Raw genomic sequence first — 25,862 nt, 5'->3', positions numbered from 1 at the left:
GCAGCGAGACCTCATCTCTACAATAAATCAAAAAATCAGCCGGGCGTGGTAGCGTGTGCCTGTAATTCCGGCTACTTGGAAAGCTGAGGTGGAAGGATCGCCGGAGCCCAGCAGGTCGAGGCTGCGGTGGCTGGGAGCGGCCACTGCACTCCAGTCTGGGCGAGAGTGAGACTCCAACTCAAAAATATAAAAATAAAAAATAAAAAAATAATAAAAAACTTGTATTGAAAAATAGTAACTCCCTGCCTCATCTCACCTTATTCTCCAGTTTTGCTTCCCGTAGTCAGGTACTTTCAGTTTGTTAAGCTATTTCTGCTGGGATTTAACTCAGTATTTCTAAATAAAATTCTTATGCTGCTTTTTCTAAATTTATCAACTTAGAAGCTTCATACTTCTCATTTTATTAGTTGAGGAGCTAGCTCTTGTAGTAGCACCTCCCTCACTTCCTTCTTTTATCTTCCATCATATTTATATCATAGATTTTGAGTAAATTTTTTCATCATTAAAATTATTATAACTGACAAAATATTTATTAACAAAACACTAACTCCCAAGTTATGGTGAATTATTGCCAAATTTAGATAATATACTGTGATTATTTTGTCTTTTTTTTTTGATGCTTTCTGTTTCGTGTAGTTGAATTGCCCTACTTTTGAAATTTGCATGATTTCTTTGTATCTATTGCTAATGTTGTCCAAATAGTTCAAGAGAGCTATCAAATCTCTAATGATAATATTCCCAAACATTCTAACACATTGGTTAACCTATCAAGTTTTTTATTTTTTTAGCCTGTCTCTCTCACTCTGTTGCCTGGTCTGGAGTGCAGGGGTACCATCACTGCTCACCACAGCCTAGACCGTCCGGGCTCAGGCGGTCCTTCCACCTCAGCATTGAGTGGTTGGGACTACAGGCATGTGCCACCATGCTGACCACTTTTTAATTTTTTTGTAGAGGTGAGGTCTCACTATATTGCCCAAGCTGGTCTCAAACTCCTGGGGTCAAGCAGTCCTCCCACCTCCGCCTCCCAAAGTGCTGGGATTATAAGCATGAACCACAGTTCCTGGCACCATCAATTTTTAAGTCCTTGCATATCTAGGATGTCTTAATTTTACCTTCATGTTTGAATAATAATTTGGCTTGATTTAGTTTTCTTTTTTTTTTTTAAGTTGGAATCTCACTCTCGCCCAGACTGGAGTGCAGTGGCCGCTCCTGGTCACCGCAGCCTTGACCTGCTGGGCTCTGGCGGTCTTTCCGCCTCAGCCTTCCAAGTAGCTGGAACTACAGGCACGTGCTACCACACCCACCTAAATTTTTTTTTTTATTTATTGTAGAGATGAGGTCTCGCCAAGTTGCCCAGGCGGGTCTCGAACTCGTGGGCTCAGGCAATCCACTCACCTCAGCCTCCCAAGGCGCAGGATTACAGGCTGAGCCACCTAGCCCAGCTGATTTAGTTTTCTTAGTTGAAGATCATTTTCCATCCGAATTTTCAAGACCCAATGCTTCTTTGTTCCCCTTAATTTTTTTTTTGAGTCGGAGTCTTACTCTGTTGCCTAGGCTGGAGTGCGGTGGCATGCTCACGGCCACTACAGCCTCGACTTGCTGGGTTTAGGTGCTTCTTCTGCCTCAGTCTTCCAAGTAGCTGAACCTACAGGCACACACCACCAGGTGTGTGGTTAATTTTTTTTTTTATTTGTTGTAGAGACGAGGTCTGCCAAGTTGCCCAGGGTGGTTCTGAACCTGTGGGCTCAGCCAATCTTCTTGCCTCAGCCTCCCAAAGTGCTGGGATTATAGGTATGAGCTACTGTGCCTGGCCTTTTAAAAATTTTACAACCTTTAAATAACATTTTTAGTTGACCATTTTTTAAAATTTCCAAGTGCTTCGTCCTTTCCCTCTTTTGATTTGCCGTTTTCATGTTGGTGGCTTTGACTTTCTATTCTCATTTAAGAGTGAGGTGCTTAAAAGAAGAAAAAAAAAGCCAAAGGTTTATGTGCTGGGGGTATGTTTGCTGACATTAAGCTTCACTATTGCCGGACCTGGTGGCTCATGCCTGTAATCCTAGCACTTTGGGAGGCCGAGGCGAGAGGATTACCTGAGTTGAGGGATTCGAGACTAGCCCGGACAATTTGGTGAGACCTCATCTCTACAATCAAAAAATTAGCCAGGTGTGGTGGCATGTGCCTATAGTTCCAGCTACTTGGAAGGCTGAGACAGAAGTATCGTTGCCTGAGCCCAGCAGATAGAGGCTGTGGTGGCCGTGAGCATGCCACTGCATTCCAGCCTGGGTGACAGTGAGAGACTCCAACTCAAAAAAAAAAAAAGAAGCTTCAGTATTAGTTGCAGTTTAATTGGTTTTGGAGGGGAACTCCCCAAAATGTCAACATGTGAAAATCTTGAGTTACAGTGAGTCAGAATTTCATTTGAGGGCTTAGGAAGGTAGGGGAAGGTTGGTGTACTACTTTTACTTAATTCGTATTTGAGTTCTTTCATCTTACTCTGGCCGGTGCTGTGCCTGGTGTCCTTAGTCCTTTTTTGTATGTTGTTCACGTTTACTAGACACTAAACCTTTGGCTTCCTGCAGAGGGTAGTGTGGGATGGGGAAGACTTTGCTTGAAGGTTTTACTTCTCTGATCACGGACTGTATATCTTTGCCTCATTCCAGCAGTACCTGGTGCTTCCAAAGTCTGAGCCTCCCTTAGGGGCTCACAGTTCATTTTAAATGACTGCCTTACTTACTTTATAACTTTATTGCTGCCAATTACTATCCCTTCATTAGCTTTCCACATTCTAAAATTTCTTTGAATTATATTGTCCCCTGTGGCTCCTTTACTTTCTTTGGTCTTGAAGGTAAATAAAGTTTTAATTATTTTATTTATCATTTTTGTGGACTTTTGGGAGGGAGAGAGGGTAAAGACATTGGTCAGTTTGCTGTGTTGGATGAAATTTCCTTCTTTGAAAATCCTAATAGACTTCCATTTATTCTAAAACTGTTGATGAGGACCAATGAGTATCAAGCTCAAAGCCAGCCCTAGGGAAGTGCACGTGACATGGAACTAACTTCTAGGAGCTCACATTAACATACTGTGATAAGTACTGTGCCAGCAGTGTGACCTATTGTGGGACCACAGGTGGGAATGTGCTTGCCAAACGTGTGCGTGGGCATTAGCAGTGGGGTGAAAAGGAAGCCTATGGGAAGGCTGGGCAGAAGAGTTGTCTTGATTGAGGTAGGACTTGAAGGCTGCTTAGATATAGAAAGGACTGCCACATTCTCAAGCCCAAGAGGGTGACCAGACTCTTCAGAAGCTGGAGCACTACTAACATTTGTGTCCTCTCACGAACTTACTTTCCTTTAAGCAATACTTAATTTGGAAAGATATCTCAGTAATTTTCATTTTTCTCTAGTTTCTACTTTTTTTGTTCATTCCAAGTATGGAGCACTTCAGTTATTGAATATGAAAGTCCCATTTCATGCTGGAATCAACCCTTGCCCCTCCAAGTACTAAACTTTATCACCCCTTTATTGAAAATACCTGTTGACAAAGGGCTACCAAGAATGCCATATGGTGTTTAAAAAGTTGTATCCATATTAATCATAAGAGCATTATATTATATATGTTTGAAAATGATGCCCTGTATTAAACAAATTTGGCGAGTGACACTACCGTATCATAGTTTTGATGAGGAATGGTTTTCAATATTGTCCATTAGGGGGGTCTGCTGGATTAGCCCATTGCTTGTTTGATTGTAAAACATTTATGTGAAGTGACACCTAATTTTGTTTGTCCCTGTTCAAGGAAAGTATCATCAATCCTAACATTTAAAATTCCATGCATCTATTTAAAAAATAGAACTATAATAATAGAGCATAGGCTGGGGGCACGGTGGCTCACCATATTTAATCCCAGCACTTTGGGAGGCTGAGGTGAGAGAATTGCCTGAACCCATGGGTTTGAGACCAGCCTGGGTAACTTGGTGAGACCCTGTCTCTACATCAAAAAATTAGCCAGGCATGATGCATGCCTATAGTTCCAGCTACTTGGAAGGCTGAAGCAGAAGGATCACCTGAGCCCAGCAGGTTGAGGCTATGATAGCCGTGAGCATGCCACTGCACTCCAGCCTGGATGACAGAGTAAGACTCCAACTCAAAAAAATAAAATAATAGAGCATATACAATTAGTATATCTGTCCTATTTTTTTCACTTAATATAAATGTTTTCTAAGTGTCATTTTAAATGACTGTCTAACATTCATATGGCTGTTCATTATTCACTAGATTCAACTATATATATGTGTGTGTGTGTGTGTGTGTGTGTGTGTGTGTGTGTGTGTGTGTGTGTATGATGTATTTAACCCAATAGTCTGTGTTGGGTATTTAGTAGGTCGCCCCTAATTTTTTTTTTTTTTTGAGTAGGAGACTTGCTCTGTCACCCAGGCTGGAGTGCAGTGGCATGCTCATGACCACCCTTTGCAACCTCGACCCACTGGTCTCAGATGATCCTTCCACCTCAGCCTTCCAAGTAGCTGGACCCACAGGCGCGTGCCACCATGCCTGGCTATTTTTTTTTTTGAAAGCAGGATTTATTGCAAGGACAGAAAAGCTCCCACAGTGGGATGGGACCTGTGGGGGTTACCTACAGATAATTTTTTGATTTATTGTAGAGATGAGGTCTTGCCAAGTTTCCCAGACTGGTCTCAAACCCCTGGACTCAGGTAATCCTCTCGCCTCTGCCTCTCAAAGTGCTGGGATTACAGGCATGAGCCACCGCGTCTGGCCTGTATTGAAATTTTTATCATGTGGCCAGGCATGGTGGCTCATGCCTGTAATCCCAGCACTTTGGGAGGCAGAGGCGAGAGGATTGCCTAAGTCCAGGGGCTTGAGACCAGTCTGGGCAACTTGGTGAGATTCACCTTTATAATAGATAAAAATTTTTTTATTTATATTAATATTTAGAGGCATATGCCCATATCCCACCAGGCATTAGGAGGCTTTATGTGAAATGCAGGAATTTGAAGAACAGTCCTGACTTCTTCCTGGCTGGGCCACATCATGTGAGTGCTGCCATGGTGCTCTTTGGCTGTTGGTATTCTTGAGCCCAGGTAGAGCTTATCCCTAAGGAGGGATATCTTAGACTTGTAAAGTGGCTAGATGGGTGTGATCCAGTTCCTGTGCCTTGTTGTGAGTCCTGTAGCCTAATGAGAGCCCTGTGAGTAGGTTGGTGAGAATATGAGATGGTGAAGCACAAACAGAATGGGCTTAAAGGGTTGTAGTTTTCTGGCTTTCCCTAGCAGACTTTGAAGAGAGCCTCTGGTTATAGCTAGAATTTTGAACTTGGTTCTAAGAGGGCTATTGCCAGACCTCTCCCCACACCCCAGTGAGAAAAGGAAGTAAATAAAATTTTCTCTGAAACATTTTCCCTGGTTCTTGGGAGTTGGGCCAAGTTGTAGAAGAGCTTGTGACCTCTTTCCCACAGTAGATGGGCCTGCGTCATTATCAGAAGTGATGGGAGGAGTTTATCATGGGAATCTGTACACCCATCAGATCAGGGTTAGTAAGTTCCAGCGGTGGAGAGCAGCCTACCTGTAGCCAGTGCAGGGTTCTAGAGCTTACATTTGTCTTTGGGCCCCAGCTTGGTCTGGCTGATAATTTCTCCAGTCCTGGCCCTGTAGGATGGCAGCTTTAGCAGGAAACTAAGCACAGTACATGTCGTCAGGCAAAGGTGTGGAGTCCCTCAAAACTTTGGGGCCCTGAGCCATCCATGCATGGAAATTACACTTGTAACCTCTGCCCGAGGATGGGGACTTTAGGATAGAGTCAGCTCCAGAGTGGAGGTTTGAAGTGAATAATTTTTTTTTTTAGTTGGAGTCTCACTGTCACCCAGCTGGAGTGCAGTGGCACGCTTATGGCCACCATAGCCTCGACCTCCTGGGCTCAGGTGGTCCTTCTGCCTCAGCCTTCCAAGTAGCTGGAACTATACGCATGTGCCACCATGCCCAGCTAATTTTATTTATTGTAGAGACAAGGTCTTGCCCAGTTGCCCAGGCTGGTCTTGAATCCTCTCACCTCCGCCTCCCAAATGCTGGGATTATGAATGAGCCCTTTAGACTCTCAGGTATAGCAGCCTGGAAGAAAAGGGGTAATGGAGCCCTGGAGAAAAAGCATCGCAGCTATCTTGGGCATCAGTCCTTTGAGCATCCTCAGAACTTCTTTCCCAACTCAAGCCCCAGGGGTTTGGGCATGGAAGGGTGTGTGGCTGTTATGGTATCTTCTTACTCTACAATGTGGGATGAGGGCAGAGTAGGAGTCTCAATGGCTGGTGCTTTCCCAGCCTTTTTCGCACTCAGCTGGTCCTCCCCTGCCTCTCTCCATTCCTGTTCCGGATGTATGGCCAGCAACCTGGCCCTTTCTTCTGAGTGGACTGCTTGACTGGGGCTTGATTAGTGTAAAACATGGCAAGCCCCTGAATTAGGCCACTTCAGTGACGTCTTCTGGCCCAGGCCTTCTCTCCTTGATCATCATCTTGTTTCTCCACCACCAGGTCACCCCTCCTAATTTCGCAATGTCACAAGTGCCCAACATGCCCAGCTGTCCCCAGGCCTATCCTGAACTGCAGACGCTGTCCCCCAGTGAGCGGCAGTGTGTGGAGACAGTAGTCAACATGGGGTACTCGTATGAGTGTGTCCTGAGAGCCATGAAGAAGAAAGGGGAGAATATTGAGCAGGTGAGTGGTTGCTCAGCATGGAGAGCAGTCTCTGACCTCGGCAGCAGTACTTATTTGGGGGCTGCTCTGGGACCTGGGTTGAGGGAAAACCTTGGAAGTGTTGAAGTTGTTATCCAGCTTCCTTCCTTTGTCCCTCCAGAGAGGGCAAAACTAAGCGTGGGATGTGGTCAACTATCTCCTGCTGGAAATTTTTCTCTTGTCATAGCAGCCCAGGGAGTTCAGAATAGGGAACTGGGGCCCTATACCTTGGGAACACTTGCTGACTTGGGCTGCTTTGTAGAGGAGTATCCTGCCCAGGCTGTGGAGTCGACATTCCGGTAGATGTGAGTCAGCTGTGGAAGCAGCTTCTTTGGAAAATGACTGCTCACGTTAGCAGGGCATGCCTGTCTAGTCAGTAAATAGTCACTGAGATCCTGCTGGTTGAATACAGTCAAGCCCTGTCCAGGATCTGATAGCCTGGGTGGGGCAAAGAGCAGACTTCACACTCGCTACTTTGTGCGAGGCTCTGTGGAGCACAGAGAAGAGCAGCAGTAGGAGTTGAACCCTCTTGTTTCTCCTCTTAGATTCTCGACTATCTCTTTGCACATGGACAGCTTTGTGAGAAGGGCTTTGACCCCCTTTTAGTGGAAGAGGCCCTGGAAATGCACCAGTGTTCAGAAGAAAAGGTGGGAACCTTCATATTTCATGGGAACTCTTGGAAAGAAGGGGCAAAGTAGTCTGTCTTGGTTTTCTCCCCTGGCCCCAAACTTTTTTCCTTGCCAGTGACTATAGGCAGAAGCAGTCAAAGGGCAGAATCTCCCAAGCGTCCATATAGGCTGAGGCCTGAGTTTGGCTTGTGCGAAGGGTTGGCTTGAGGACTGTCTATAATCCCAGGGAAGAGAACGAAAATTGACCTGGGCTGAAAGCCGGACTTGGATGATGGGGAGGTTGCTAATCTCTGCCTGTCTCCTTGGAGAGCAGCAGTTTCTAGATTCAGTAACCTGCCTTGGTGGGAGTATGGATGTGGGCGGTGGAACCTGACAGAGGTCATCAAGTGTGAGTGGGGACCGGGCATGAGACTCCTAAAGGATGATGGGCTGTGCCTGCCTTGGCTTCCTCCACAGCTCACCTATGTTTGCGAGGGGACCTTCTAGGGACTTATGGGGCTCTTGTGGAAGGAGGCCAGCCCCTCCTCCCCCAGCACCCCTCTACACACATACTCTTCCACTCAGCTGTGCTGTGACTCACCCCTTTTATGTTCTCTTCTATCCCTTAGATGATGGAGTTTCTTCAGCTAATGAGCAAATTTAAGGAAATGGGCTTTGAACTGAAAGACATTAAGGAAGTTTTGCTACTACACAACAACGACCAGGACGATGCTTTGGAAGACCTCATGGCTCGTGCGGGAGCCAGCTGAGACCAGGCCCTGCCTAGGCCCTGCTGCAGAACCACTCTCCCCAGGGGCCCTGCAGAGCCCACCTCTGGGGAAGAAGGGACACGCGTCTGGATTTTTTGGGGGGTTAGAAGATCGATCATGTGTGGAGACTGTGCTTGCCAGTTTCTTGGAGCCTGGGCCCTGAGCTCGGGGAAGTGGGGAAGATTTGGGCATGTGACTGCCCCAGACTGCCCTGGCTCCTTCCACACTAAATGTACTTGTATTTTGAGAAGTGTCCTTCCCACTTCAGCCCTCCAGAGACTCCCCTGGTCTTTCTGGAGTCTACATCCTCAGCTGAAACCTGGCCCGGCTGCCAAGCAGGAGGGGAGGGCCAGATTCAGCGCTGCTTTGGGGCTGGTTGCTCCTCCTCCCCCCACACTGGCCGGCTGAAGGCCAGACCAAGTTGAGCGCACGTGGAAGACTCGACCAGGGTTTTATCCCCCCTCCCCCAAAGCCCCTTAGTGTTACACTGGTTCTGCAATGCCTCTGAGGTGCAAAGAATGTGCTTTTCCCCACGGGGCCCAGAGTTTTTGCCTCTTCTGCCAGGCAGTCACCATGCTTCTCTGTCCCAGCCTGTTTCTCTTGGCTTGGTTTGGACCACATTCCTCTGCTACCCAGGGTTTTAGAGCCCCTGCTCTAGGAAACAGTTGTGAGTTCAAGAAATCATTGGCTCCTTCGCAGCACATCGAATGGGTGAGAAAACAGGCCATGGTTTAGTTGGCCAGCACTAACTCCACCTCTGTTCTCCCACTGCTTTAGGATGATACAATGAGTAACACCTAGTCTAGAAATCAGTCTCTTTGTTTTGTATTATGTTGTACATCATTAAAGATCTAAATACAAAATATATACAGTCTTGATGAATCTAAAATAATTTGCTAACTATTTTGATTCTTCAGAGAGAACTACTAATAAAAATCTAAAAGATGTATTCTGCTGTGATCATTTCTTTATTGCCAAGGGCTGTCTTATTGAGGTGGGTAGGTGGTGAAGAGATGTCCTGTTTAGATTTGCTGGGGGGGGTGGAACAGGAAATCCACTTTATTTCAGGAGCTTGGTTCCTGCTTTAGGCCTGTGGGACCCAGCAGCTGGCACTCCAGTCTGCCCTGGTTCTTGGTTTGGAAAGGCAGGTCCAGACGAGGAAGAATGTGTTTAAACGTTATCCAGCTCTGTCTCTGGGCGAAGGACATATGCCTTCCTAAAAGACTGGCTTCATGGGAATCACCCAGGAAATGAAGAGGAATGCCCTTTGCTTGTGAGCAGCAGGCATTCATGTGCTGTGTGCCACAGGCAGGACTGGATTTAAACCGATTGACCAGCTCAACGGAGCTGTTGTATGTGACAGAACTGCATTCGTTCCTAAAGTGTCTTGTCCTTATGCTTAACCTCCTACTGTTCCACTTGGGCTCTCGGTTGGGCTGGGTCTCTCGAGTTCTTTCAGTGATCACGTCAGGTGGGGCTGTTGAGCCCTACGGCCAGGAAGCACCAAGCTGGAGTGCGGGTGCCCTCTGGTGGTCAGCTTAGGCACTATAAAGGCTAACAGGGTGGCTGGGCCAGGCTGCTGCAGTCTCACGAGAGCCATGAAGCCCTTCTCTGGTCTTTTAATTAAGCCCTCCTTTCTAAATCTTTTAAGGTGTTGTCCTTTACCTGAAGGAGATTAAAGCTCATGTGGTAAGGTGTGTTAGGGTGAAGGCTGTGTCAATTTGACCCAGAAAGTGGCATCGGGAGGCTGCTTTGTCTTCCTCGTCCTGAGCTGCTTTCTGTTAGAGAGCGAGCAGTCCTCAGATGAAGGCTTAGTGTGTGCGTGTGTGTGTGTGTGTAAATTCTATTTCAGAGGCCTCAGATCGTTGACTAGAGCACTCTGCCAAGGTACCTGACACAGGCCCTTGAGAGAGAGCATGGCTGGGCAGAGGGTCCTGGATGATGGCAAGGCTAGGAGATGGACTTGCCCGACATCCTCCTGCTCTCAACTCTTTTCTGACAGGTGTGGGGAGTCTCAGACAGGAGCCAGGAGCTGCCACAGAAGCATGAGGGCTATTCCCCACCAAAAGTTAGAGATGGGAAGAGGACAATGCAGTGACATGGGTACCTTGTTCTGTTTCGAAACCAGATTGCAGGAAGGAATGGGAACTGTAAACATAAAGCCTGTCCCACATCTGCTGCTGTTAAAGGCACATCAAGTCAAGGTTTGTCCAGTTTACATTTTCAAAAGTTAATCTAAATCTCCAAATCAATCTCCAAGGGCTGATGGGGCAGAGCTCACCCCACCCCTGCTCCACTAACACCAATGTTTTAGACTTTGAAGACAGAAAGGTACAGAATTCAGCTGATAAAACCCCTGGTCTCAGCATGTATCTTCTTTGCCTTGTGACTTCGATCTCTAGGCAGCTACTGACTACCTATCTGATCCCTAAACTTAGAAACATCTTCAGGGTTTTAGACTCAAATGTGTTCCCACACAGAAAAGGGGTCCATAAAGCAACTTCTCTAGCCCCAAAGAAACAGGAGGGGCATTAAGTTCTTCAGCCAGGCCTTGCCTTTCTTACAGATGCTCCTGTGCTTGGAACTGAGGAGGGCCTGGCCTGAGAGAGAAGCTGGTGTGAGGCTAGCACAGGCAGGACCAGGGAACGCGTTCTGGAATGTGCAGGGAGGACCTGGCGGGGGCCTCCACCAGCCCCCAAGAGCCCACCCAGCACAGGCTCCTGCACTGCTCCAACCATCCAGAGAGGATCTTGCTCTAAGACGCCACTGTTCTCTCAGGGGCTGCAGCTGGCCTGTAGCAGGCGAGATACAGCTGCAGCTGGCCCCTCAGGCTCTGGATGCACTTGGATTTCAGAACCATGATGTCATCCAACTGGGTCACAAAATCTTCAAAATCCTGAGAAAAGGAAAATGGAGCGTTGGCACTTGTTGGCCCTCTGCCAGATCTACTTTTCTATTCTCCCCCCTTGCAGGAAAATTTGAGAAGCAAGGTCACCAGTTGGAAAATGTGTAGGATGGCTGACATGGCAGAGGGTGGGGCCCACTTCCCTGCATTTGAGGCACCTTCTAGGTAGGTGGTATTTTGCAGGACAAAGGGTGTCTTGGTAGAAATACCTCTGGTCTGCATGTGGTAGATAGCAGGCTGACCATGGGGAGGGACCCCAACAAGCCAGTAGGAAGTCGGAGGAGCCAAGGATACAGGCTGGAAACATTTAGCCTGGGAATGGGGAATAGAGCACCATCCTCCACCTGGACTTGGACTCCCTTGAGCTGTATCCGGGTGGCAAGAGGAGGCACAAGGCCTCTATAATGGCTAGCTTGTGACAACAGACCCTTACCCCCACATAACCACAGCAAACATGAGCATACATGAGCTGCCGGCTAATTCCCAACAGCCCTGAGTGTCCAGCCAGGGCTACTCACATTAGGAGCCAGCTGGCTCCTCAAGGTCTCCTCCTTGAAGCCTAGATCGGCCATTTCATCCAGCTGTTCCTGGTGTGCTCGGATGACAACCTGCCTGGGAACACCAGAGAGGATGCTGTGATCTTCTTGGCCTTCCATCCTCTCCCGGGCAGCTTTCTGGAGCTGAGCCTCATTCCTAGGCTGGGAGCTGCCTCTGCCCAAAGTGGTCGAGGCTCTTGACCAAGGCTGACTCACCACCTACCTCTCCCCTCACCTGTTCTTTCTCAGGATTAGTCAAGGAATTCGGGAGTGCCAAGCGAGATACAGGAAAAGAGACGGGCTTCCCAAGATGCCCCTTGCCTCCCCAGCTCTATGAGGGACAGCTGGGTGCTGCTCTTCCTTACACAAGAACTGCACATTTCCCACATCTTCCCTGCAGAAATGCTGGCATACTTGGCACAAGGTGGAGCTTACTGCCTAGTCTGCAGTCATTTCTACTGCTTGTGAAGGTCCAGGGACCAAAGCAAGGGGTTTGAGCTAGAAGCTGGACTCTAATGATGGGCAGAGACCACGGAGCAGCAAGCCTATCTATCTGGAGAGGCAAGCTTCTCACCCAGGCCTTCTCTTTGTTCATGACAAAACATCAAGTTGGGGGCGATGGGGGTGCCAAAAGGGCTCAAGTCTTTAGGGAAAAGTACAACTTACTGTGCTTGCTCCAGGATGGGCTGATGGAGTGTCCCTGCAGTCTTAGGAGAGCAGCTGGGAGCCAAGGGTGAGCCTGGTCTTGTTAGGCACCTTGAGATTGGCCTGTGTTTGAGATGTGTGATATTCTCATTGTTGCAGGGCAACTTGCTGGGGTCTGTGGACAAACTAAGCTTCTGCCAACTCAGCCTTGTAGGAAGTTTTCTCCCCTGGGCCCAGGGCCGTTTAGCCGCATCACTGCTTCCTATTGGCAGGGCGCGTGTTGGTCCAGAATGGGGTACCCCGACACAGATGGTGGAGAAGGGCTTCCCTGGGAAACCCCAGGAGTTTCCCAGCTCTATCTCCTCAGCATCGGCATCACGCTGCTCACTACCCATGTGTTCCTGGGAGAAGAGCGCGGTGTCTCTGCTCTGGCAGGCCTCTCCCAGGTCAGCCTCCCTGTCAGGCAGATTGTCAGGAGGGGGCTGACGGATGGGTGATGGGGACAGAGCTGGAAGATCACCACCAGGCTTATTGTCAGGGGGGGATGAGGATAACCACAGGCGCCCCGTTGCTGAAGACACTGGCAAGGCTGCCTCTTGATCGCCAGCTGACACAATGTGGCCTGCAGCCGGCCCCTCTCTGTTCTCTGCTGCAAGACTGCACAGAGTCCCCTCCTGGGCCAGCCGCTCCAAGTCAGGGTAGCCCTCATTGCCTGGGTTTTCCAGGAGGGACACGGTGAGGGGGGCCATCAGTCCAGATGCGTATTCAAAAAACGTGCTTAATTGCCCTCCAGAATCTTCTCCTTGGAAAGAGCTACTGTTTTTCACTGTTCTGGTCACCTGAGCTGGGCTGTCTTCGCTGATTTCTCTCAGAGGTTTAGTAACTGTGTCGCTTTGGTCTGGGGATCCGGGAACAGCAATGTGGGACAGTGAGGAAGTGAAATCATCTTCCTCAACGGACGGCAAGCTGCCTTCAGTCTGCTCGGGAATCTCACTTCTCAAGGTATGCTGTCTGATATCAAAGGCAGGGCCTCCGCCTCTTTTCTGGCTGTGCGTAAAATCTACCTGTGAGCAGTAAGGCTTCTCTGCCAAGGGGTCTTTGGGAGAAGGCCCTGAAGAGGTGGAGTCCTCCTCTCTGCTCCAGACCAAGGGCACCTTGCTTGGGCTGCAGATGTGACTGAATGCTGCTCTTCTGTGGCTTGTGGGGTCCCTGGAGTACACCCAACTTTCAGTTAGACTTTGCTCGTTACTGTCTGTCCTGGGGCTAGAAAACAGACTCCGCTGCTGCTCTGCCACCGGCTCCTCAGGACCTTGCTTCCTCTGATGGAGGAAGAACGAGTCTTCACTGTTCTCCAGGGTGTTCCTTTGCTTTGTGGTCCTCTGACTAGAGGCGTGAGAAAAAGAATCTTCACTGAAATCGCTGTCATCAAGGTCTTCCACTTGGGCTCCATTGTGGCTCTCAGAATAAGCATGAAACAGAGGAGTCGTCTCATTTTGCAGCTGACCCTCTGGGGGCTTGTATTGGCACAAAAACCTTTCCAGTGGTTGGTATTTTAACTTCTGCTGGAGGAGAGGTGGCTGCTGAAACTGCTGGTGATAGAAACGCAAATGCTCTTCTCTCTGCTTCTGATGTGGAGGGATGTTTGTCCACGCTTCAGAGGCAGGCCTGGCAGGTGTGCTCCTCGTGCTGTCCTGACTGAACTCTGCTATTCGGTGGCTGTTGCCAAAGGAGCGCGCAACTCGTGACACCAGCTGCTTCTGTACTGGCTGCACAGTCTGTACTTTCTTGCACTTGGTGGGCAGCTTACCGTGCACTAGGCCCTCTCCTGGGCCTGGGGCCCTGCTTCCCCAGCCAAGGGCAGTTTTACTGCCATTTTGATTTTTCTCAGAGTCCAGTGGTGCTGACTCTTCTGTCTTTTTTCTGGATAAATGTGCAGACCGCATGGTTCCTTTGACAGGGCTGGTCTGAATGACCCACTCTTGGGAAGGACTGGAGCCATCCCACTTACCAGGAGTTTTAGGTACAGAAGCAAAAGGGATGTTAGATGGGTGGCTTGCTAGAGGACGGGCCTTCCTTCCTGTGGAGCCAGGTGCCACTGTGAGTGACTGCTGAAGCCCCAGCTTGACTTTTTTGGGAGAACATTTGTCTCCTGGCAGGGCCGCAGGGGAGCTCTGAATTCGTTTTGGAGAGGAGTTGCCAGATGTCTGACTTCTACCGGTAGCTGAAGCACAGCACTTAATGCCTTTCTTTAGTTCTTTGACCCTGTAAATAACCATTCTATGCTAAATATATATTTTTGTATATTCTGCAATTCCTTTTCTATAACTTTCTGGGAAAACAAAGATCAAAGAAAAGTATTACAGTAAGTCCCCTACATACGAATGAGTTCCATTCCAAGAACACATTTATAAGTCCAATTTGTAAGTCCAACAAAGTTAGCCTAGGTACTCAACTAACACAATCAGCTATGTAGTACTGTACTGTAATAGGTTTACAGTACTTTTCACACAAATAACACATAAAAAACAAACACAAAAAATAAACAGTTTTAATCTTATAGTATAGTACCTTGAAAAGTACACCAGACTCATGAACTAACTTATGTGACTGGACATGCAAATGCATCTTTGCATCTTTGAAAGTTCACAACTTGAAGGTTCATATGTAGGAGACTTACTGTATAAGGATTGGGAGTGTTTTTTAAATCTGAAAAAAAATAAGAGGAAAAGGGGATATTCTATTTCAGCATGAAATACCCCTTTGTACCTGAATTAAAAAGAGCAGTGTCTTCTCTGACACTGCTGCATCCAACATTTCATGATCATTAAGAGTTTGGGAAATCACACAGCCCCATGTAAGGGACAGGCCAAAGAAATCAGTCTCAAAATTTTACTGTGTTTGTGCAGGGCCTACACCGTGTTTCCTTGAAGATGGGCCAGCTCAGGAGTTTGTGTCTACCACTCAATCGCAATTCCACAATCAGAGCCCTCTTTTTCTGCAAACCATCCCCTTTTAGACTTCTCAGAGAATTCCAGAAGTAAGCAGCCTTGTGCTAAATCCACTAAAGGAAAAATGACTTATTTCTGGGGTTTCTCAATCTTAGCACTAATGACATTTTGTACTAGATAATTCTTTAATTGTAGGATGTTTAGCAGCATTGTTGGCCTCTACCCACTAGATGCCAGCAGTTACTGCTCCCCATCAAAAATGTCTTACCCATTCTAAGAGACACATATGACTACAGGGAAAGAAATGAGAGGCACCCTGGCAGAAATTATAGTCATCCAGAAAGAGGCTTGGCCAGGTGGTAGCTCTGCCACCAACTCCTGATGAGCCTTTGGAAAGTTCCTGTCCTTCTCTGAGCCTCAGTTTATCCTCTAACATGTCTGGGCTGGTCTTTTCAGGACCTACATAGCACTGATTCTTCCTTGATAAATAATACATAGTCTGTTTCTTACAATTTGGGCTTAGGCTAGCAGGAAGAAAACCTCCCTGAGCCTTCCAACCCCACATTACTGTTTCAATTCTCACAGCCATTTAAAAGCCATTTAAAAGTTGACTGACAGAGTCAACTTCTGAACAAGGGATTGTGTCATTTTGCTCTTGTCACACTTGCAAGATGACAGACAGGCTCTATCAGGTCATGTCATAGTCTTCAGATGACCAATTTGCTCTAGGAACAGGACTATGGGCTCAAGGTCAAATTCCTATTTATGTGTGAGAGACATGTGCAAACATGCACACACACTCACAAATACAACCTGCCAGCTGAGAGCCAACATACCGGTCAGCATAGCGCAAGGTATTCAGAGTGTGTTCAGTGGCCATGTGGCTTGGTGAAATGTTGGCGATCATGCAGATTTTGGCATTGCCGATGAAAGAGTCCTTCAGGACCTGTCCAAGACAGAAGGCAGGTTAATGAATGAAGTCAACTAACAAAGGGCATATTAACTACTCATTATGTGCAACATTCTGGGCCATAGTTCCCCTGTCCACAAAAAGACAACTCACAAAAGAAGAAATACAAATGGTCAGTAAACACAGAAAAGGTAACACACTATTGACAACAACAACAAAAAGAAAACAAGTCATTTAAAAAACTAATATTTTTTACTTATAAGATGAAAAAAGACTAATAATATTCTGCCCTGGTGAGGGCCCAGGGATATGGACACTCTTCTATGCTGCTGCATATCATGAACTGGTTCAAGCTTTCTGGAGGGCAATTTGGCAATGTGTATCAACATGTAAAAAAAAACTGGGCATGGTGGCATGCCTCTATAGTCTCAGAAGGCTGTACCTGAGAGGCTGAGACAGGAAGATTGCTTGAACTCAGGGATTCAAGACCAGCCTGGGCAATGCAGTGAGATCCCATCTCAAAAAAAAACCCAAAAAAGCACACTAATGGTTTGATGATCAGACTTCTAGGACTTTATCCTAAAGAGGTAACTGCTCAATTGTTTAAAAAAAAAAAAGTATAAGCCGGGCTCGGTGGCTCAGCCTGTAATCCCACACCTTTGGGAGGCTGAGGTGAGTGGATTGCCTGAGCCCGCGGGTTTGAGACCCGCCTGGGCAGGCAAGACCTCATCTCTATAATAAAATAAAAAAATTAGCCGGATGTGGTAGCACATGCCTGTAATTCCGGCTACTCGGAAGGCTGAGGCAGAAGGATAGCCGGAGTCCAGCAGGCGAGGCTGTGGTGGCCGGGAGTGGCCACTGCACTCCAGTCTGGGCGACTGAGTGAGATTTTTGAGTTGGGGGTATCACTCTGTCTTCCCAGTGGGAGTGCAGTGGCATGATTAGGGCTCACCACAGCCTTGACCCCCTGGGCTCCTGCCTGCCTCAGTCTCCTGAGTAGCTGGGACTACAGGTGCAGACCACCATACCCAGCTAAATTTTTAAATTTTTTGTAGGGACGTGGTCTCGCTATACTGCTCAGGTTGGACTCGAACACCTAAGCTCAAGCAATCCTCTCGCTTCAGACTCCCAAAGTGCTGGTATTACAGCCATGAGCCACCGCACCCAGCCTCATTGCAACATTATTTATAAAATTCAGTAACAATCTAGATGTCTATACATAGGGAATGAACTAAATAATTATAAATTGAATGTAACACAACCACTAAAAATATTATATTTGTACTTAGGAACATGGAATGATATCTAAAACTTAAATCTGAATGAAAAAGACATATGGAGCTGGGTGCGGTGGCTCATGCCTATAATCCCAACACTTTGGGAGGCCAAGGTGCAAGGATTGCCTGAGCCCAGGGGTTCAAGAACAGCCTGAGCAACTTGGCGAGACCTCATCTCTACAATAAATTTTAAAAAATTAGCTGGGCGTGGTAGTGCATGCCTGTAGTTCCAGCTGCTTGGAAGGCTGAGGCGGAAGGATCGCCGGAGCCCAGTAGGTCAAGGCTGCAGTGGCTGGGGGCGTGCCACTGCACTCCAGTCTGGGCAACAGAGTGAGACTCCAACACACACACACACAAAAGAAAAAAAACCAGGCTTTAAAAAAAAAAAAAAATTAGAGCTAAAGTCAGAATCAGGACTAACCACCTATAAGAAGGGTTTACTGGGTCTCTGGTTAAGAATCATGTTTTTTTTTTGAATTGAAGTCTCACTCTTGTTGCCCAGACTGGAGTGCAGTGGCACGCTCCTGGCCAGTGCAGCCTTGACCTGCTAGGCTCAGGTGGTCCTTCCGCCTCAGCCTTCCAAGTAGCCAGAACTACAGATGCATGCTACCACACCCGGCTAATTTTTTATTTATTGTAGAGATGAGGTCTCACCAAGTTGCCTGGGTGGGTCTCGAACCCGTGGGCTCAGGCAATCCACTCGCCTTAGCCTCCCAAAGTGCTGGGATTACAGGCTGAGCCACCAAGCCTGGCAAGAATCATGTTTGAGAAGACCTAATCCATAGATTACCACTTGCGACTAGTGAGGTGCTGTGTTATGGGTTCTGTCGGGTCCTGTGGAGCTGCTAGTCTAGCTACACACAGTGAAACCCCTCCCACGTGCTGGGCCAACTTCATTTGGGACATAAAAGGATCCTCTCCTGGTCCTCCCTCTACCTTGTGTGTCTTTCACTGTGCACAGGACATGGTGCCAAAAGGAACCCAGAGCACCCATAACTGTCATCACAACTGTTTATACCCAGATAGACCTCTCCCTCTGTCACTCTTCTGCAGCCATTAAGAATGCTGATTTAATGTCTATTGGTGTTTATAAAGAGGCATATTTTCATGACAGAAAAATAAAAAACAGGTTACCTTTTGTTCCACAATAATAATGGCTAACATTAACATCATTTTTCTGTGTAGTGTTTTTCTTTTTTGTGTGGGGGGGGTCAGAGTCTCACTCTGTCACCCAGGCTGAAGTGCAGTGGTACGACCGATCACGGCTCACTGCAGCCTTGACCTCCTGGGTTGAGGAAATCTTTCCACCTCAGCCTCCCGAGTAGTTGGGACTATAAGCATGTGTCACCATGCTCTGCTAATTTTCTGATTTTTTGTAGAGACAAGGCCTCACTATGTTGCCCAGGCTAGTCTGGAACTCCAGCTTGAACAATCCTTTTGCTTCTGCCTCCCAGAGTGCTGAGATTATAGGTATGAGCTATCACACCCAGCCATGTGTAGTGTTTTTCTTATTGTATGTTTACTTTATTTATATTTTTAAAGACAGAGTTTCACTCTGTTGCCCAGGTTGAAGTGCAGTGACGTGATCATGGCTCACTGTGGCCTCAACCTCCTGGGCTCTAGCAATCCTCCTGCCTCAGCCTGCCGAGTACAGACACACATCACCTAGCTAATATTTTGATTTTTTTGTAGGGATGAGGTCTCTTTATTTTGCCCAGGATGGTCTAGAATGCTGAGCCTCAAGTGATCCTTCCACTTTAGCTTCCTAATTTAGAGACTGCAGGCATGAGCCACTGTGCCTAGCTGTTTTTTAAAAAATGAGAGCAAGTAGTAGTCATAACATACATGATCTTATAATGTGAAGAGCTGCAGTTGCACCTTTACTCTCATTTACTCTTTACACATACACATACATACACACACACACACACACACACACACACACACACACACACACGGTGCCAAAAAAGTGCATACACATTTTAAGAAAGGAAAAACTGTATTTAAATTGTAATACTCAATACATATTAATAACAAAAGATGAAAGCTAGTCACATTTGACTTCTGCAATTACAAGAGAAGCTCAAAGTGGCCACCATCAGTGTCCAGACACTTCTGATTACAGAAGTAATAAAAGTAGCATCTATATACTAAAAGTAGTACGTAGGTAATATCTCTTAAAATGTGTATACATGGGCTGGGCGCGGTGGCTCAAGCCTGTAATCCCAGGACTTTGGGAGGCCAAGGCAAGAGGATTGCCTGAATCCAAGGGTTCAAGACCAGCCCAGGCAACTTGGTGAGACCTTGCCTCTACAATAAATCAAAAACTTAACTGGGCGTGGTGGTATTCGCCTATAGTTCTAGCTACTTGGAAGGCTTAGGTGGAAGGATTGCCTGAGCCAGCAGGTCGAGGTTGTGGTGGCTGTGAGTGTGCCGCTGCACTTCAACCTGGGTAACAGAATGAGACTCCAACTCAAAAAAATAAAAATATATATGTACACATTTTTTGACACCCCCAGTATATATTTAGAGATGTGGTCTTTCCATGTTGCCCTGGCCTCAAGCAATCCTCCTACCTCAGCCTCCCAAAATGCTGGGATGTGAGGGTGATCTGGCTGTGGCATCTATTACTCCATTGACTGTCAGGGTCGATTCAGCTGATCTGGCTGACTAAGTGGATGTCCCTTTTCTCCCTCATCGCTCCATGTGCATGAGTCTCGAAGCTGTGTACTTGGTCAAAGAGGACAACCATCCCTACTAGAGGAGGACCATTCTTTGGTCAACGATATACGAGTAACTGCGCTCCACTGCTAGGAGTTCCAAACAAGCTCTCAGGTCCAAAATGCTGAGATTATAGGTAGGAGCCATTGTGCCCGGGCTTCTGCATCTTTTTAAACATTTTCCCCGTGTGGCTACATATATAACAGAAAAAAATGCCTTAAAATAACACAGGCAATCACATTATTACCTTGTCCCACAGCTTCCTTTTTTCTCATTTTTAAAAAACAAAATTATTTTAAAGTTGTGGGGTACATGTGAGGAAGGCAAGGTTTGGCTTCTAGTGGGTGCTCTTGCCCTTAGTAATGGACATGGTATCCAAAGATGGCTGTGTGCCCTTATCTCCCCTGCCCGCTTCCTCCCTCAGCAATGCCCAGCCTGTTGTTCCCACTCTTTTAACTGCCTGCAGCCATTTTTTGTGTGTGCTGGAATACTATTCTAAGTTTTAGCGCGAAGAAAGGACCAAGTATAATGCTACCACCCTCTTCAAAGGTTAAATCAACAAGGTTTCTTTACACTGAAAAAAAACAAAAGACCAGAAGCGCTCTGCTGTTCCCAAGGGACTCTGGCTGTCCTGTACTACAGATATCTCTGCCAGACTCTGGGCTTTTCTAAAGTCCTCATACAGGTTGAGTATCACTTACCCAAAATTCGTGAGAACAGGAGTGTTTTGGATTTCAGATTTTTTTTTCAGATTTTGGAATATTTGCATTATACTTCCAGTTGAGCATCTCTAATCTCCAAATGTGAAATCCAAATGAGCATTTCCTTTGAGCATCATAGAGCTTAAAAAGTTTCAAATTTGGGGGCATTTCCAATTTTTTGATTTTTCAGATTAGGGATATTCAACTTGTAGACTGAGAAGTCTTAGAAGGAATGTGACTCCTCCCCTTCTCTTTTTCCACTATGCCTAGTAGCATCATGCCTTGCTCATATGCTGTGAGTGTGCCACTGCAATCCTGCCAGGGTGACAGAGTGAGACTCCTACTAAAAAAAAAAAAAAAGAAAGAAAAGAAAAAGAAAAACCAAGGTAGACTGGGAAACACTCCTGTGCAGCCTAGGTAAGGGCCTCCCAATTTAAAGGCTGAGAGCCTAGTGATGCTCTACTGAATGAACACATGAATGAAAGAAGGAAAAAAATGAATAAACCAGAAAAAGCTCAAAGCTCACATTTAACTTTACCTGAGTTAGTTTGCTTTGCCTGAAGGGAGTATGGGTGTGCTCCTGATCCAGTGCTCGGATACATTCCTTCAGCTGCAAAATAGGAGAACAAATAAAGTATATCAAATATCTTGTGCAAAGAGAGGAACAGACCAGATGCTACATCCATAGGAAGTTTATTTTTCTTAAATAAACAGATTCAGGAAACCATCCAAAGGGAAGTAAAAATGTCCTGTAGTTTCTTGTTCAATAAGAAAAACCAAGTTAGGCCTGGCATGGTGGCTCACGACTATAATCCTAGCATATTGGGAGGTGGAAGCAAAAGGATTGCCTGAGTCCAGGGGTTCGAGACCAGCCTGGGAAACTTGGTGAGACCTCATCTCTACAATACATCAAAAAGATTAGCTGGATGTGGTGGCACATGCCTGTAGTTCCAACTACTTGGGAGACTGAGGTGAAAGGATCCCCTGAGCCCACCAGGTCAAGGCTTCAGTGGCCGTGAGCATTTCACTGCACTCCAGTCTGGGCGACAGAGTGAGACTCCAACTCAAAAAAAAAAAAAAAAAAAAAAAGAAATGAGGGGGTAGACCTATGTGATTTTTCAGTTCTTTCCTAGCTCTGACTCTAGAATTTCTAACTCATTCAGATAATTTATATCTGAATCTACACTTGAATCTGCACCTATAGGTATGCATGTATGAGTGCAAAGAGGGAGAAGTGGGTATAGATATTTCCTTTACTTAAGTGCATCAATAATTGGGAAGAGTGTGAGGAGAAAAAGAAGCTAGCAAGCTAGAACTACTGCCAAAGTACTGGGATTATAGGTATGAGCCACAGTGCCCGGCTACCCTATTTTAAAAGAGCAGAGTCCGTGGCCTGAAGGCAAAGGAATGTCACTTGCTCACTGTACATCACTAGGGACAGCAAAGACAAGATACCCATTAGAAACAGCAAGGAGGTGGGGAGTTGGGAGGCAAGAGGAGGGAGGCCTTCTTTCTGAGTCATACATCTAATCTAAATGGCAGTAAATGAAAAGGAAGGGAGAGGAGGATGGAAGCAATTCCTTGGAGGGGCCAGTCCTGTGAGTCCACAAAGAATAGGAAATTAGCCTCAAGAGTTTGCCATGGCTATTCTTAGCAGCAACCATGGAGGGCTACAGCTGCCCCCATATCTATCCAAGAAGCTGCAGGGTATAAAAAGGTATAAAAAAATTTCCACCTTTATTAAAAATCAGTCCAGTATCCCAAAACTTTAGCACTGGGAAGATTCTCCATTGGGGATGAACAAATCATCAAACCCTGCCACTGAGTTAACACCTGTACCTCATATACTCAAATTCAAGTGTGGCCGCCAACCTCTATGAGCCCTTAGATCCTTTTAGCCCTGCTAAATCAGAATGGAATGGTCAACAGACTTTACTAAACACGAAGGGAGAAACAAGGGAAATGTTCAGTAAAGAAACAAGGAGGCACCTTTGAACACTTCACAAAGAACATTTTGATCCTATTCTAGAAGACTTGTTCCCAGGATCCTTTACATGCTGTAGCCCATACGAGATAGACATGGTCAAGCTCCAAGGGGTTGTATGACTTCATAGGTATTTTTCCCCAGGTTTCATAGCTGCTTCCTGCATATAGTTTAAAATGCTAGAATCATCACTGAACCTATCTGTGCCTCAGAATCCCAAAGTGAGGATAAGAGAACTTGTTTAACTTGCTTCACAGAGTTGTTAGGAAAACAAAACCACTGGTTTATAGTAAATGTCAAAAATTTATGGCTCCAGGTTCCTTTGGAGAAATGGTTGATGGCAGGGACAATACAAGATGAGCATGGAACATCTTGTAGTGCCAAAAGGTGCTCAAAAAATGACGGATTCAGGTCAAAATGGGAGTTAATTTAAAAGAGCTCCCAATGGCCTAGTCTAGTACAATTTGAGCAACACACAGTCCAATGAATAAAAGAAACATTAATTCTCTGATACAATAATCAAATAAGTAAGTGGGGGGCAGGAAGACAGCTCTTCCTCACAGCAGAAGTTCAACTAATTAATGAGAGAATGATGGGAAGAGAAATCCTGAAATCCCATCAAGTAAACACCACAATAATAATTATTTCAGGTAAGAATCATCAATGGCCGGGTTCGGTGGCTCAGTCTGTAATCCCAGTGCTTTGGGAGGCTGAGGTGAGTGGATTGCCTGAGCCCGCGGGTTCAAGACCCGCTTGGGCTACTTGGCGAGACCTCATCTCTACAATAAATAAAAAATGAGCCAGGCATGGTAGCGTGCGCCTGTAGTTCCAGCTATTTGGAAGGCTGAGGCGGAAGGATCGCCGGAGCCCAGCAGGTCGAGGCTGCGGTGGCCGGGAGCGGCCACTGCACTCTAGTCTGGGTGACAGAGTGAGACTACAACTCAAAAAAAAAAGAATCACCAATGGATGTTAAAATTAGGGAGCAAAGTGTGATGTAAAACAGGATATTTGCATAGTTTCAAAGTATCTCCCCACAAGATACTTATTGATTACAAAGGAGAAAATAGTAACTTTACAGTGGAGAAGCCTAGCATACACCACCTTAACTTAGTGATTAAGGGTAATACCCCTGTAATAAGGCGTGCTGACATCATGCACTGTTATGGACTGAATATGTCACCCAAAATTCATATGTTGAAATCTCACCCTGCAATTTGATGGTATAAGGAGTGGGGCCTTAGGTCATAAACCCTTATGATTAGTGTCCTTATGAGAAAGACTCCGGAGTTCTTTTGCTCTTCTCCACCATGTGAGGACACAGTAAAAAGATGGCTGTCTATGAATCAGGAATCGGCCCCTCACAAGACACAGAATCTGGTGGAAACTTGAGATCTTGGACTCCCCATTCTCCAAAATTATGGGAAACAAATGTCTGTTGTTTAAGTTGCGCAGTCTATGGTATTTTTTGATATAGCAGCCACAGCAGACTAAGACATGTACCATTTGATAGGACACTGAGAAAAGCACAAGTTCCATTGTTTTCTTTCTAAAAATTCATAACTGCAATCTAATCATTAAAAAAAATTCAAACAGAAACTCTTAGACACTCTGCAAAATAACCGGTCAGCATTTTTCAAAGGTGTCAAGTTTATAATCAGCAAAAATTGAGAAGACTATGGAGACATGACAACTAAAGGTAATATAAGATTCTGGACCTGAAAAAGACAGTAGGGGGACTATTTGAAAAATTCAAATAAGGTCTATAGATTAGTTAATAGAACTATACCAACCTTAATTTTCTGATTTAGATCATTATATTGTGGTTACATAAGATGTAACACTAGGGGAAGCTGAGTAAAGGATATCCAAAAAAGCTGTGTATTATTTTTGCAACTTTTTTGGTAAATCTTAAATTATCCAAAAATTTAAGAGGCGAAAATAAAAACATGCTGGTTCCCTCTCTCATCCTCCCAATTTATCCATGATGAGGCCTGGAAAGAGTAAACCTAGCTAGAGACTTCAGTTCTAACCAAAAGGACTTGAATAATACGGAAGGGCACAAAGCAGCAGTACCAACTGTAAAAAGGAACAAGGAAGATCTATCTTTATATATAGCAATGGAGTGATCTCCAGGAAAGTGTAAATGTAAAGTGAAAAAAGCAAAGGGCAGAACAGTGTTTAGAGTACGTTAGTTTTTTTCAGAAAAAAAGAGGTAGCCAGGCACGGGGCTGTAATCCCAACACTTGGGAGATGGAGGCAAGAGAACTGCCCACGGGTTTGAGACCAGCCAGGGCAACATAGTGAGACCTCAGATCTGGAATAAATAAAAAAATTAGCTGGGCGTGGTAGTGCATACCTGTAGTTCCAGCTACTTGGAAGGCTAAACAGAAGGATCACCTGAACCCAGTAGGCCATGAGGTGGCCACTGTACTCCAGCCTGGGCAATAGAGTGAGACTCCTACTCAGAAAAAAGGGGGTGGGGGTGATGAATGTAAATTATATATATTATAGGTATGCACCACCACGCCCAGCTAATAATATATATATGGACGGGCACAGTGGCTCATGCCTATAATCCCAGCACTTTAAGAGGAGGTGGAAGGCTTGCTTGAGCTGGGGCGTTCGAAACCAGCCTGGACAATATAGTGAGACAGAATCTCTACAAAAAATGAAAAAAAAAAAAAGTAGCCAGGTGTGATTGCCTATGTCCAAGAGATCAAGGCTGCAGTGAGCCGTGATTATGCCTCAGTACTCCTGGGTGAAGGAGTGAGACCCTGACTCAAAAAAAAAAAAAAAAAAAAAAAAAAGAAAAGAAAAGAAAAGAAAAAAATGGTTATACAAGAGGAGGGAGGTAACACAAGGTAGAGTGAACAGGGATAGAAACTAGACTTCTCTGAATGTGGCTTGTTTTACAAATCTTACTTTAAAACTATATAAATGTTATTTAAAATAAGATTAAGTCAAAATAAAGAAAGCAGTTATTAAAACCAAAAGCAAAATCAAACAAATAAATCTAACACTATGAAACTGGTAGGCTTAAACACAGAGGAGAATTATTTTAAGTGACTTTGCAACACAATGTTATAACTGTATATCTTTAGTTGGATACAACCCAATTAAAA

General features: G+C 45.8%; 2 protein-coding genes across 5 annotated transcripts in view; one reads left to right on the top strand and one right to left on the bottom strand.

The window, feature by feature from the left end:
- Nucleotides 1-9,062, top strand: part of UBAP1 (ubiquitin associated protein 1) — a 70,520-nt gene extending 61,458 nt beyond the window's left edge. For all 4 annotated transcript variants that reach the window (XM_008070960.1, XM_021718601.1, XM_021718606.1 and 1 more), the window contains 3 exons: nucleotides 6,535-6,717; nucleotides 7,281-7,382; nucleotides 7,973-9,062. In XM_008070960.1, coding sequence (XP_008069151.1) covers nucleotides 6,535-6,717; nucleotides 7,281-7,382; nucleotides 7,973-8,113 — 426 coding nt within the window. In that variant the 3' untranslated portion in view covers nucleotides 8,114-9,062. The remainder of the gene's footprint in view (nucleotides 1-6,534; nucleotides 6,718-7,280; nucleotides 7,383-7,972) is intronic.
- Nucleotides 9,063-10,724: 1,662 nt separating this feature from the next.
- The window catches only part of KIF24 (kinesin family member 24), a 55,539-nt gene continuing 40,401 nt past the window's right edge, over nucleotides 10,725-25,862 (bottom strand). The window contains exons 8-12 of the mRNA XM_008071001.2: nucleotides 21,295-21,366; nucleotides 15,984-16,093; nucleotides 12,221-14,461; nucleotides 11,537-11,630; nucleotides 10,725-11,009 (exon numbers count right to left, since the gene is read on the bottom strand). Coding sequence (XP_008069192.1) covers nucleotides 10,869-11,009; nucleotides 11,537-11,630; nucleotides 12,221-14,461; nucleotides 15,984-16,093; nucleotides 21,295-21,366 — 2,658 coding nt within the window. The 3' untranslated portion in view covers nucleotides 10,725-10,868. The remainder of the gene's footprint in view (nucleotides 11,010-11,536; nucleotides 11,631-12,220; nucleotides 14,462-15,983; nucleotides 16,094-21,294; nucleotides 21,367-25,862) is intronic.

This window comes from Carlito syrichta, unplaced genomic scaffold (genome assembly GCF_000164805.1).
Source record: "Carlito syrichta isolate Samal-C Ts95f unplaced genomic scaffold, Tarsius_syrichta-2.0.1 Scaffold112228, whole genome shotgun sequence".
Classification (NCBI taxonomy): domain Eukaryota; kingdom Metazoa; phylum Chordata; class Mammalia; order Primates; family Tarsiidae; genus Carlito; species Carlito syrichta.
This window is presented reverse-complemented; position numbering and strand designations above follow the sequence as displayed.